The sequence below is a fragment of the Diorhabda carinulata genome, chromosome 5, assembly GCF_026250575.1.
Source record: "Diorhabda carinulata isolate Delta chromosome 5, icDioCari1.1, whole genome shotgun sequence".
Classification (NCBI taxonomy): Eukaryota; Metazoa; Arthropoda; class Insecta; order Coleoptera; family Chrysomelidae; genus Diorhabda; species Diorhabda carinulata.
The window spans coordinates 29,239,318-29,254,101 of record NC_079464.1 but is presented as its reverse complement, the minus strand read 5'-3'; the positions used below and the strand labels follow the sequence as shown (position 1 = coordinate 29,254,101).

Below are 14,784 nucleotides of genomic sequence, written 5' to 3'. Positions count from 1 at the left end.
ACGACTGTCAGCTGTTTATTCTGAAGCCTACTCATTCGAATGCGATGTCTACCGAGTCTGATTGTTGTGTAATTTCATATGAAACTCCTTTGAACAACAAGAAGCTCGCAAAAATATTAGAATTGACACTTTGAACGCGATTGAAAAATACTTTTAAACTTATTATAAAAGGTAATAACGTGTGAAGAATCGATTCTGTATTGAAAGGAAAAATATTTGAGTCTGTTGAGGCTTTAAAAGAAAAAGCGGAGCGCGTCCTGAAGGAACTGACAGAAAAAGAACAATGGAAGATGGAAGATAAAAGGACCAGATGACGGTCGGAACGCTAAAAAGGTCGGATAATCAGGGAAAAATGAATTAAGCCATTGGTAGGGATATAAACGATGTATGTATTAAGTAAACAATACTATGTATGTACAACCAAAGGACTATACAGTGCACTACAACAAACAAGGTTGCAAGAATAAAAACGTGTGTAAATAAACAATGAAACATTTTAAAATGATGATAAAACTACTTTAAAAAATCAGAAATGGTTTTTCGTTTCAATTTCTTAAACCTTGATTTGGCCGCTGCATCACGCCACTTCTTTGCCGACATAATATCCATGGCTGTAGCTGTACTTTAGGGTAGTCTCGAAGACATCCTTGGCTGCAGAGTGGCTGATCTTTTCGTCTTCCTGTTTTTCTTCTTCAGCAGAAGCTTGTTGCAGGATTAGGTCATTGATCTGCTCATCATCAAGATCTTCATTTGTAAGGCTGGTTACATCCACATCAGCTAGCCATTCCTCTACGTCAGAAGAATGGATATCACTTTGAATAGATTTCAGATCACGGACTAATTGCGCCGTGTCTGACTCCTAACCTAACCTAACCTTCTTCCATCATTTTTGTAAAGTGGTTTTCTTGACTTCTTCGCAAGCTTGAGCAGCTAAGTGAATTGCAGCTCGATAACATCCTTGTCCATAGGTTGTACTAATGGATTCACATGGGGGGGGGACAAAAACATAGGTTTAATATCACCATGTTGAAGTTCAGACTCAGATGGGTGACTTGGGGCATTGTCTAACAACAAAACGGCACGAATTGGCAGATTTTTTAACAACACAGCTGGTACAATCGGGAGGCTGACGTCTGGTCGGATAACCTGGGAAGTTGGATGATCCGAGGTCGGATAATCTAGGTGCCACTATATAAGTTTTCCAAACAAAATTTGTGTTTATTATTTAAATTATTTGAATCTTCCCCAAACTCACATTCTAATAATTATTGACGGTACTACGAGTACAAAATCCACTTGTTATTGTACGTAAATAAAAATTATGCATTGAAATATCTACATTATCTATTTATTCGGTTGTTGTAAATAATTGAAATGCATTTGAACAACAATTACGAGAAGTCAGTTCAGTTAATCTTGGCATTCTTTACTAATTATATAGTTATCTAGAGTGCTTTGCATAACACTGTTGACATTAGTTGACAATACGACAAATTGAATGCTCAATAAAAAAAAAATTCAGTAGATCGTGACATCGCTTTAATGAAATTGTGTGTAAATAATTATTTTCTAGTACTGAGTATGATTATTTCGAATTTTTTATTTTAGGTTACTTCTTATTTAAAATTTTATTTTCAGACAGGTAAAAATTTGACGTTTCGACCTGTTCCAGACTTCATGGAAATATGACTAGATCACCTTCATTATGAATATCAAAATAAAATTAAAATAGTTTTTTCATCTCAAAAATATGTAGCAGCCATCAATCAAATTATTTGTATCAATATCTTTTTTATCATTGATAACTTTCTCGTTATTATGAATGTGAATCATTTATAAAAATTTTCTTTTTTGTGTATTAGTGTCCGTGCCAAGAATTTTTGTTTTTTGATATTTCGTGGTTCTTTAATGCAGTTTTATATTTTTTCATCGTATTGATGACCTTTTAGTCTATTTTCTAAATACTGTGATATCTGCCCTATGTAAACAGCTGTCTTTATGACTTATACCAATATCATATTTATTGAAATAATTTGCAGTTGTTAGGAAAGTCCTTGTACATATGGTAAGGAGGAATATTTTATGTTTTGATGTTTCATTTCTGTAACTGGTTTCTTCCCATGCAGTTTTTGCTTTTTGAATAGCTAAGCATCTAAATTCAAGATCTGATAGTTGGATAGATATATCAGCCAAACTTATTATCACTGATCTTCTTTGTGACATAGTATGACATGAATTGAAGTTCAAATATCTTGATGTAGGTGATCTATTGATTAATGTAAATACGCAAATTGTGAGTGCCAAGTCATACATAAACAAATCAAAAGATCTAAGGAATAATAAATTAAAGCACAGCAGGCCTTATAGGCCCATGATTTGAAGTCTCTCTACTGCTTTAGTCCAATTCCTTTTGTTTACGGTTGCATCTAGCCATTTTCTAAGTTGACGTCTTCTTCTCCTTTTTGCGTCTTCTCCAAGGCAACATGATGATCTATTTTTGCTACCATTGATAGTAAAACTCAACTAGTTTGAATACTTCTAGGAACAATATCTCGAAGGTACAAAGACTGTCTTGGAGCCATGAAGTTATGCCCAGCAGCTGCACTACAAGTGATTCTAAATCTCCCAACTTTCCACATAGTACTGGAAAGCGTGGTACATCACAGTCCTTGAAAAATGACCAAACCTGGGACATTCCTCAGGACGAAATGCCCAAAAAATTTTTAGTTTTGAGAAAAAGTGCAACTCAAAACTAAGCTAAGCTAAATTTGATTACTTGTATTGAGAAAATATGGTAGTTTGTACTATGGAACATAAATATCGATCGAAATCGCTTGGTACAGATTTATACGAAGATTTATATTAATATACAAGCGAAAACATCAATTGTTAATTAACTCAAAAGCTCGTTAAATCATACGGCACTTCGTGAAACACGCCAATATTCCGTGACCTTGACTCAAAATATTACAATCTTCACTGGAATTAATCGAAACTAATCCAATTACAAATTCCGAAATTTTCCAGCGTCATACATTTTTATGTACTTTTTGAAATCACAAGAACCCAAAGAATATTGTTAATAAAAATACTTTCAACCTGTTTCTGTAAATAAGGAAAACGATTAAAAGAGATAACATCTAAAAACATGTTTAGATTTAGAAATGATCCATAATCGTAATATATATTAGTTAATAACCGTATCCTGTTCGTTTGATACCTACTCTCGCGATTTGGCAACACTGTCAAATTATAATTTAATGAAAACGTTAATAATTTTGAATCGCTTCACTTAGTTCCTTTATTTATTTTACTTACATACACCAATTTTTTAAAATCATCACTTTTATTATACAATTTGACATGTCCTTATCTCCTTGGATCATATATTAATTTTTTTTCTGATTAATTAGCAGAGTAAGTCTGTGCTAGGCTAATGAACAACCTTAGAACACATCATCCAAGGATGCAACAGGGATCAATCCACTGGAGTTTGGAGTACTTAAATGTCAGCAAAGCCTTAAATTTAGAATCAAAATCAAGAGGATCAAATCCGAACAAGAATGAATAGAAATTGGAGTACCAAGATTCAGAATCAAGCTGAAGAGGATCAAATCCGAACTAGAACGAATAGAAATTGGAGTACCAAGATTCAGAATCAAGCTGAAGAGGATCAAATCCGAACTAGAACGAATAGAAATTGGAGTACCAAGATTCAGAATCAAGCTGAAGAGGATCAAATCCGAACTAGAACGAATAGAAATTGGAGTACCAAGATTAGAATCAAGCTGAAGAGGATCAAATCCGAACTAGAACGAATAGAAATTGGAGTACCAAGATTCAGAATCAAGCTTTAAGAGGATCAAATCCGAACTAGAACGAATAGAAATTGAAGTACCGCAAAAAGCATTTCTTCAAATCTAAAACCGGACGAAGAAGATTACTCAGCCTACGATGATAAGACAATTAGTAAACTTGCGTGCAACGTGGAAAATAAACATTAACGCAGAGAGCAGCGTGATTGATAGAGTATATAAAATATACCAGGAGGCATAGCTTCATACCACTGGAACCAAATACCTATAACTCTTCAGCAAAAACTGACGTTAAGGACGAGGACTACCGATAGAACTCATCGAAAGACAGTCCAAGCTAGAATATCTACAACTCGAAGATACCCTGCAACAGATGAATGTACCAATCCTAGAAAAACATCAGCTCAAGACAAACAGTGGTATATCAAGTTTTTTCGAACCAGGAAGTTCATGGATGACGCCACCAAAAGGAGATTCGATGAGAATATACAACGGACTACGCCAGGAAAGACTATCAAGCGTTTTAAGAAAACAGTTTTGAAGATACTATTATTTTTGCCGATTTACAGATCATCAATAGAACAAAAGAAGTGAATTACATGGCGCTTTCTTTAATGGAAGATAACCTGACACTCTAATTAAACTTTTGAAAGTAGAAAGAAGAGTAAGAAACATAGATATTGGCTGCGTTGTTTGAGGAGTGTATCCTAAAAGACTCGAGTTCGGTTAAAAGTGTATTTGAATCGTTAAAAATTTCAAGTTTCCTCTTTAGAATAAAAAATGAAAATCCTATATCGAAAAGTAACGCCGTGTTTCATCAACTTTTTATCAATAACTTCCCGATACATGGAATATTCAAAATTACCATCAGATCTATTGAAACTGACGGAAATCTCGACAGACACTATTGAGATCAAAAGCATGAATTTGATTAAATCAACTATCGGTTTTATCCCAGGGAATCGAATGAGTTCATCGATAGATTTGCATTTGAATACTGTGTAGATATATGAATCGATTCATGAATACGCGCCAAATTTCATTTCAACTGTTGTTTTTTCCGAGAAAAGTGGTTCAATCAATCTTTCTATTTTCACAAAATGAACTTTCTTTAAAGTCCCGGTTCTGCTGTAACTACATGTGGTAGTATTTCTTCCTTTGGCTAATTTTTCAAAGTTGAAAACAGCTAGTAGTCGATGGGACGAGATCTGGATAATACGGTGGCTATAAAAGCAATTTGATCATCATTTTTATTGACACGTGACGTTACTTGTTCTCTCGTATAAGGGGGGGGGGGGTTTCTTTGTGATTTCTTTTTACAATAACGTACCGGTGGGCAACTTAGAACGGCCGTTGGCCATATTTCAGTAACGGATGAAAAAATTATAACAAATATGGCCACGAGAGTTGACGAGCAAAAATGAATCAGCATAAAAGACTGAAATTTTGAGTTATTCTCGTAATTTGTGTAGCAAGCTTCAGGATAATAATTTTGGGGTGATATATTTTCGTTAAGGATCGTTATATCCAGTCTCAGAGTTACATCGATTTTGGATTTTCACGATATTTTATAAACCTGTTATCTGTTCAAATTATTTTTGTTTAAAAAGCTAACAAAGGCGCTATCATTTGTCGTCCCTATCAATTAACGTGGCACGAAAAAATCTAAAAGAATTCAGCCCCTATAATTATTATAATTTTGAACGAGAAGCTGATTTATTGGTAATTATATGTTCCAGTAACAGTACCAATTGTTGAATCCTGTATTAAGAATTTTCGGAGAAAAACCGAACACAAAAAGCTGTTTTTACATAGAAGAATATACCAGAATTAGTCAAAAATGTAAATTCTTAATTATGAAACCGGGAGGGCAACTAAGAACCGCCGTTGGCCACATCTCAGGAACGGATTATATTACAGCTTCAGAAAGAAAAAAATATTTAAAAAATGGCCATGAGAAATAATTGAGTGGCACTGTATATGCGATAATCCAATTATTTAACGAATTCTGCGTATTTTTCATTTAAAAGTTTTGTTCTACCTCCTTAAATAAGAGGAGAAGGACAATGGGAACATTAGTATGAAAAAAATTAGTCGATTTTTAAAAACTTGATGTTGTTCAAAGATCTTTCGTCCAGCAATAGAAAATAAATATGTTATAAGCAATTTAATTAGTAATTAGAGATATCTAAAGAAATATTTAAACGTCGAGTTTGAAGGATATTCTTTAAAAACGCCGGTTTTCATGTCCTCATGGTAATCACCTGAACAAGTAGTTTCAGAAGTAGATAACGAAGTAGAAAAAGTCGGTGGATCTAAACCAGTAGATAAATTATTTGAAAAAATCTGTCTTCGACTTGTATCAGTTTCATTTTGCCAAAATTTATTTGTTGTATGTCGCTCATCCTTATTTCTTCCCATAGTGTGTTTCAACTAAGTTCAAGGTTATATCATCTCCAACCATGATAAGAACTTTGTCTACTATTGGGTATTCTTTTCTAAAGAAGAAAGCTTGTACTTTCCTTCGGACAATTTCTTTCAAACGGTTTTCTGTTTGAAATTTTGGTTTTTCACTTAAATAACTCTGTATATCGTCGATTTCTTAACACCAAGCGTACTATTAACTAATTCAACTATCTTATCAACACTTTTACATAAATTTTTATCTGTAAATGATTTTAAACAATTGTTTTTTTATTAAATGTTAAAGGACTTTTTTTTCTGCATTTACGTGGCTTTTACAAATTTTCCATAATCACATTAGAACTTCCAAGTAAACTTAATCGTATTTAATTTGTCAGGAAAAGTTTCTTGGAATTAAAATAAACAAAATTTCTAACTTTTATTCATAAATAAGTCCTTATTAATATTTTTTGACCACTCCAAACCTTTGTACAGCTTATGAAAATCTAAAAATTTGTATTAGCCCCGGTACATTAATTTTAAGAGTTGTTTAGTTTATTCTGTAATAATATTTAAAATGGTCGTACTAAGTTTTGTTTTTTATAAATTCTCTCGTGTTTTTGTTTCGAAAAATGAACGTTGTACGTTTTATAAATTTTTTGAATTACTTTATCATAACTCTGTATTTAAAATGGCTTGGTGAGTCGTTACAATTATATATCTAAACGAATTATTGTTGACCATTGCTGAAATAAAATATAGATGCGGATTAATATGAATTATACACTGCAAACGTGCATTTGAAATACTTCATTTATGGAAAATTCCCGGAGGATTTTTTAATTAAAATTGACTCGTTCTAATCGAGGTCATTTATAGAAAATATATGTAATTAGTTCAAATTGATATATAGAGCGTTATTGTGACGAATTTTTGTTACCTGGAATTGTGGAGATTATCAAATCAAATAACAATCACAACAGATTATATACCGGTTGGATAACATACGAGGACATTAAAATATTAGAAACTCGTTGAATTAAGTGTGCAGAATAATAAAGCGGAACCGGAAAATAATATAGCTGTCTTAAATTAAACTAAGGCGTATAAACTTTCATTTTTGGTCACTAATGTAATCACCTTCGTTATAAATAACATTCCGCCATCTATTGTGCAAATTCTCAATTCCAGACCCACAATAGCCATGATTCAAATTTTTACCTTAAAGTGGCATTGGCACAACAATGGGCTGACAAATGCCGTAACTTATTATACACCACTTCACAATAACCAATGAAAATGAAAATAGAGCAGAGTAGAGTAAAAAATAATAAAGTTATATCACATGAGAGTAAATTGACAGAATAATAACTCAATCGAACTGTCAATTCTATATAATTCCATCGAACTGTCTCCATTATATTCATAGACATAGTAATTCTAGACTGCTGAATATATATAATGTTCATATTAAAAAGTGCCAATTTTTAAAATAAACAGGATCTGGTCTTCTAAGATAAAGCTATTTTTGTTCCACTGGGCGGTGATTAGAAATTGAAAGGAACATTTGACAGAAATAACTTTACTGTAACTTTGTATTATAATATTACTTTGTCTATGATTAAATTATTCCATGGAACTGTCATTATAAATGATTCCATCGAACTGTCTTGATTATATCATTCAATGGAACTGTCATTACTAATGATTCCATCGAACTGTCTTCATTATATTTATTCCATCGAGCTATCTTGATTATATCATTCAATGGAACTGTCATTACTAATGATTCCATCGAACTATCTTGATTATATCATTCAATGGAACTGTCATTATAAATGATTCCATCGAACTGTCTTCATTATATTTATTCCATCGAACTATATTGATTATATCATTCAATGGAACTGTCATTACTAATGATTCCATCGAATTATCTTGATTATATCATTCAATGGAACTGTCATTATAAATGATTCCATCGAACTATCTTGATTATATCATTCAATGGAACTGTCATTATAAATGATTCCATCGAACTATCTTGATTATATCATTCAATGGAACTGTCATTACTAATGATTCCATCGAACTATCTTGATTATATCATTCAATGGAACTGTCATTACTAATGATTCCATCGAACTATCTTGATTATATCATTCAATGGAACTGTCATTACTAATGATTCCATCGAACTATCTTCAATTTAATTGTCAGTACTATATGATTTATATATGAATACTATATGCTACAACATTTCGCAAGAGTAATCTGATTGGGTCTTGAGATAACATGACCAACAGAATTTTTCAGCTCACTATCACATTAAATAATTTATGTTTCTAAATGTTCTTGATTTTAGGTCTCTTCTATTTCAAAATGAGTTTTTTTGATAATTTTTTGAAGATTGATGAAAAATTGACGTTTCGGCGTATCAAAATATTTTGATAAAGGCTTAAAATTAGTAGAAACGTCAGTTTTTTATGAATCTTTCAAAAATTATCAAAAAAACTAGTTTTGAAACAGAAGAAACCTAAAATCAAGAAAATTTAGAAACAGTAATATATCAAAAGGTCTAAGAAATAAGAAATTCAAATAATTAATTGTACTAACTAGAAGAGTTATAAAGCATGGAATTATGTCGATGTGTACTTGCCTATGATTATATTATTCTACGCAACTGTCATTATTAATGATTCTATTGAACTGTCTTCATTATATTTATTCCATCGAACTGTCTTGATTGTATTATTCCATCGAATTGTTATTATTAATAATTCCATCGAACTATCTTCATTATATTTACTCTATTGAACTGTTATTATCATATTATTTCATCGAACTGTCAATACTATATGTGCCTCAATCCCATACTACTACATTCCGCAAGTGGTAACTGATTGAGTCTTGAAATCACGTGACCTTCACTAGTATGCCAACAAAATTTTTCAGCTCACTATTACATTAACTAATTTATTGTACTAACTAGAAAAACTATAAAGCATAAAGTTTGTAGATGTATATTTGTCTATGTATTATATATTTCTATAATTTCTTATTTCTTTTACCCTTTGATATGTTTATGTTTCCAAATCTTGATTTGAGGTCTCAAACTTCTCAAAAGTGCAGAATGAAACAATTTTTAGTCGTAATGAAAAAAGTAAAAGTGTATAATCTAACCTAACCGAATCCAATCTATTAACATAATGGCTTTCAGCATTTTTATTTTTAAAAAATTCAAAAGTACATAACATTTGAGTTCCGTGTTTGGCTTCGCAAATTCACACACAATTTCAAGCAACGTGCACGGGAACAGAATCAATATGATTACTTAAAGAATTAGAATATTGGCGAGAAATCCAAGTAACGTTCACAAGCCACGTGATCTCACGTACCAATCAGGTTTCATTTGCGAAATGTATCATGGGATTCAGAAGCTTCTTATTCCATCGAACTATCCTTATTATGTTATTCCATCGAACTGTCCATATATTTATTCCACTGAACTGTTGTCATATTATTCCATCGAACTATTAATACTATATGATTCCATGGAATTGTCTTTATTGCGTTATAGCATTCCAACCAACTGTCTTTATTAATGACTGCCATTTAACAGTTAATAGTTGTGGATGAAATAACATTATGAATATAATAAGAAAAACTTTGATTTCAAGTGGAAAACCACAAAATGTACTTTTTTATACCATGATAACGCATTCGGTCTTTAGACGCCGTTTATGACGTGTGCCGTGATTGATTTCCCTCTACCGCAACGTTTAAAATATAGTAGAGATAAATGATCCTGCATTGCCAAAAATAACATTCAAGGTCAGGAATATTTTACCTCAAGATATAAATGATTGTTATTTTCTTTGAGCGGTTCATGATATAAACAGATACATAATTTGATTTTATTATTAAAAGAATATATACACGTATCATTATGTCATCCTTATGGATTTTTTGGAGTTTTTACAGTCAAAAACTATGGAAATTAATCAGCTACAGCAAAGGCAGCTCGATATTTAATTTTTCCATTTCATATTGTAGGATTGAATCAATTCTACGGTCCCAGTGGGAACAGGTATTACAAGTATCGTTACTCGCTTGAGGCACGGCACTATCATGAGTTTTCATTGAATAGCCATCGGTATTTTATTCATTTATTAACATCAATAAAGCGTTTTATGAGAAAGAAAACTCCAGACAACTAAGAAATCCCTACAATATTCATAACCACTGATATCTTTAGGTTGAGGTCGGCCAATTAGTGTGACATGTTCTAATATGACTTATGGCTATCTCATATCCGGCAAGTGACAGCTGTTACCCGTGATAGATTTGGATTGTGATATATGAATATGACAAAATTTAAAATCACTTTTAAAAAATTTAGCATGGGTTGAATCATTATTATACTATCGAGAGATTGTCATTCTAAAATTTCCTTATTGAATAGATAGTTGAATAATATAGGCGATTCAATTTTTTTTTCAAGTTCTTTGCATTCTAGAACATGGTAGAAAAAACTAAGAACAGCTTGGAACAAGCCAAAGTCTAGAAAAATGCTTGAACAACTGAGAACAACTCATAAAATAGCGATGTCTCAAAATTGGGTGTTAGTTAAATAATATAAACAGTTCAATTTTCTCTAAAAGTTTTTTTTCAACCCTATGCAACAAAGTAGAACAAACCTAGAACAACTTGGAAGAAACCAAAATCTAGAAAAATGCTTGAACATCTTAGAACTATATAATAGCGATAATAGCGATGTCTTGAAATTGGACAGTAGTGGGATATTAGTTAGTCAAAAATCAATTTTCTCTTTCAGCCCTTTGCATTTTGGAACAAACCTTCAAAATTTTTGTAACTTCTAAGTGGGACGCTAACACCGTCTTACATACATGTCGTGAAATCGAGATCAATTTCTACAGAGCTGCGTGGTTCTCATAAGTTGCCGGGTTTCAAGTATAAAAGGAGATTACGTTAAAAAAGAAAAATATTTTTTCCAGAATTTTTGTGTTTCCGTTTTTAAGCCGGGTACTTCTGGGACCATCCTCGTATTAGAAATTAATATTGTTATTTCGAGTGTGTAACCTAATTAAAATCCCAACCGGTTCGGCATACTGTAAATTTGAATATTTGATAGAAAACAACGGGCATGCGGTATATTCCTCTTTATTTATACATTTACTTGCAAACCCATTTTTATAGGTCAAGGTAAATGAAATTCAAGGGTGGTACAAACATTTTTCATTATAGAAATGGTTAAAAATTTGAAACAATTTTATAAAAAAACACTTACCGGAAACTAGAACAAGGATGTATAACCCAGTGTCCTGCAGCTTTCTGCCTGATCCTTTCTTTCATCAAAGCCTTTTTTGAGCCGAACAGTTTCATTGCCAACTTGTTATCTGTTGGCTGGAAAAGGGCTTGCAGTTGGTTCTTGATAAAACTCTGTTTGCCAGCTTCCGCGGAACCCAGTGGCGTTGGTCCTGGTTCTTCTTTCGGTGTGCCGTAAAGGGACACATCGTCGAAGTGAACCTGCACAAATAATCCAACAATAAAACACAGAAAAACTCTTTGAAACATTGAAAGATAGTTTGAAAGTTATAACCACAACGTATAATAATAAATATGATAATGATATTACATCAGAAGAACCGAAAAAATCATCCTAAAGTTTCCGGTGTGTGACGGAAAATATCTCGAAAATCTATCAAAAATTTCAGCTCCATAACTTGATAATAAAATTTTTATAGCCGGTTTATATTTGAACCATCCTCGTATATCATTAGACAACAATACTTCCGCTTCTGCCCGGTAAAGAATCACAATAAAAACACGCGTTTTCGAGGTCGCATTTATCGAAGTTCCCGAAATTAGTACTTCCTGTTTTACCAATAATTTTTTTACTTTGGGTTTGGCTTTTTAAACGGGACTGTATAAAATGATTTTTTTTTCCGAGATACCGGCTAATTAAGATAACCTAACCTGAGCTAAAGTAAACCTAGCCTCATCAGAAATTGGATACGTTCCTCAATCAGCTTCAAGAGACAGAATTTAAATTAAATTTGAATCAAAAAAACGCGATTTATTTGATTCATAACTCCAGTTAAAAAAAATCAATCCAATTATTAGTAAAACCGGAAGTACTACTTTCTGACATGTAGGATTTCGATAGATGGATCTCAAAAACGCTAAACTAACGTGCTTTTATTACGATCCTAAGCGAATCAGATACGGAAATTTAACCCAAGAGATATTTGTTACGAATGCAAGGGCTCTAGCTACTGTTAACAAAACGTGGTTGAAGCTGTACTGCAGGGAACAGTACAAGTTTTCAAAAAACAGATGTATATGCATTGATAAGTAAAAATTTAACAGTAATACCTCATATATTTGTCTATGGTGATATTGGAGACATTTTATAAGTGATATAATTATGAAAAAAAGCGTGTAAAATAGAAAAATCGAGCAGGAAATCAGTAAATTAGTTTTTAATACAGCAATTATCTACTGTTGTGAAGCATGTATGTTTAATACTAAAATATCCCAAAGAAGCTAACAAAATGTTGAAATATTTATATCTATATCTATAAAGGAATATTATGGAACCAAAGGATATCAAAACCCAACAATGTTAGGCAGGAAAATATGGCAGGTCAAATGATCTACGGGAACGATGTCCCAAATTAAATTCTAGAGAATAATAGTTGGCAAATCAAGGAAGAAGACGATAAGAAATGACAGATGTCATCAAAACCAAACAACTAGTATGGAAAATGAACACCACAAAGGTAATGGAGAAGAGGAAGACCACGAATGAGGCTTAGAGAGAGCGTAGGTACGGAAGTGCTGGAGAAAGAACCAATAGAAGATAGATGGCGATAAGAAATTGAAATAGTAATAATAAAGAAAAAAAAAACGAACAGGAAATTGTTGATGTAATTTTTATGGCAGCAATTATTGACTGCCGTGAAATAGAAAACTACCATAAAGGTAATAAATATCTCGAAGAACCTCACTGAAGATCTTTTATAAATTATAGGATCGGTTTAAAAGTGGATAATTTTATGTATCATCTTCATACGTAAACCTACATGATTTCTACGAATTTCGAAAAATCCTACCTTTCCGCTGCCCTTGTAATTCATATCGTTAGAGAGGTAATCCGTGATTAACAACGTTTCGTCGTCGATAGCCGTCACCAGCGAATCGGTACACGTGTTAGTATTCTCGATGCTGATCTTGATCGAGTCATCTTTGGCGAGTCGACAATGCGGCGGCGGCGTGCGAATTTCTTCTTCGGACTGCGAAGCCGCCGCTACGCGTCCGTTCGCTAGGCGCAAACTTGGCGCGCGCCTCCCGATACCCGTACCCCCCCTTTCCCCGCCACCCCCTCCGCCGCCACCTCCACGTCTTTCGACGGCTCCGACGACGCCGACGCCTGCGCTGTTGTCCGCACCTCCACCGTCCCTGTAACAGAAAAAGACAAACGTCATTTGAACGAAGATCACTGTAATCTGGTAGGGGGTAACACGTGTTCGACCAGCACGTCATTGGTCGAATTTGAAAAATAAATTGACAAGTGAAACAACTAGAATTAGGTTATGTTTTTGTTTGTGGTATTCGCAGAATTCGTTATTTTGGTAGTTTTCACTTAAATAATAGTTGTAAAAATTATTAACTTTACGTTAATTGCTAAGTATGACAAATAAATAATAGCGGCAAATAATTTTATTATTACATGAATTCCACTTTAAAATCGCCGGTTAAATATTTATTTACAAAATGCAAAATATTAAGATTATTCACATTAATATGTATAGGTACGAGGGTTGTCTGAAAATTTCCGGGCATGACTAGAATTCTACCAGCCTGGTTCTAATGAAAAGTGAATCTCTAATGAACCGCGACTACAAAAACTTGATGTTTGGTTTGCTACTTCGCAGGATAATAATTAAAATTAAAATGCTTTTGATAGAAATACAACAGATGTCGCCAAGACGGTTGTGGTGCACCTTTTGAACAATCTACTTCATTAACATTCATAGTTCTTTCTATATTTTTCATTACACACTCGTAAGCAAAAAAATCGACCCAAGTCGCACGCTCTAGCTCAAAAGTCTTTAACAAAAAGCTGTAGCTTCCATTCTTTTTCTGATTTTAGCATTTCATAGCCATTAGTCTTAGCTTTATAATTATTTTATATATTGTGGCGCTAAAAATAAACAAAAACAATATATACGTGGTACAAAAAGGTAACTAATGAGACACCTGCTTCTATATGTTCATTTAGTAAGAATAATCACAAAAACTTGCTATTTTTTTCACACGGGTTTCAAATACGTGCGCGTGTAAAATGTTTATTTTGATAGATATTGAAATGCGGTTAAAACATTTTTTGTCTCCATTTTACAATGCGATCGGCTTTCAAATATTACACAACAAACTGGCCTTCTCTTATTACGGTTTACTGACATTTGTGACACTGACCTTCTGTAATTCTAGACAATAATCTACGATCTTTTTTCGTACATTTTGTTCTTTGTTTAAA

General features: G+C 32.8%; 1 protein-coding gene across 12 annotated transcripts in view; it reads right to left on the bottom strand.

Moving 5' to 3' along the window:
• Window positions 1–14,784, bottom strand: part of LOC130894660 (potassium/sodium hyperpolarization-activated cyclic nucleotide-gated channel 2) — a 147,484-nt gene that overhangs the window by 124,845 nt on the left and 7,855 nt on the right. For 8 of the 12 annotated variants that reach the window (XM_057801599.1, XM_057801600.1, XM_057801601.1 and 5 more), the window contains exons 1-2: window positions 13,358–13,596; window positions 11,530–11,768 (exon numbers count right to left, since the gene is read on the bottom strand). In XM_057801599.1, the coding sequence (XP_057657582.1) occupies window positions 11,530–11,768; window positions 13,358–13,381 (263 nt within the window). In that variant the 5' untranslated portion in view covers window positions 13,382–13,596. Of the gene's footprint in view, window positions 1–11,529; window positions 11,769–13,357; window positions 13,704–14,784 lie in introns of those variants that run through there. The other 4 variants (XM_057801609.1, XM_057801610.1, XM_057801611.1 and 1 more) reach the window with 2 other exon arrangements.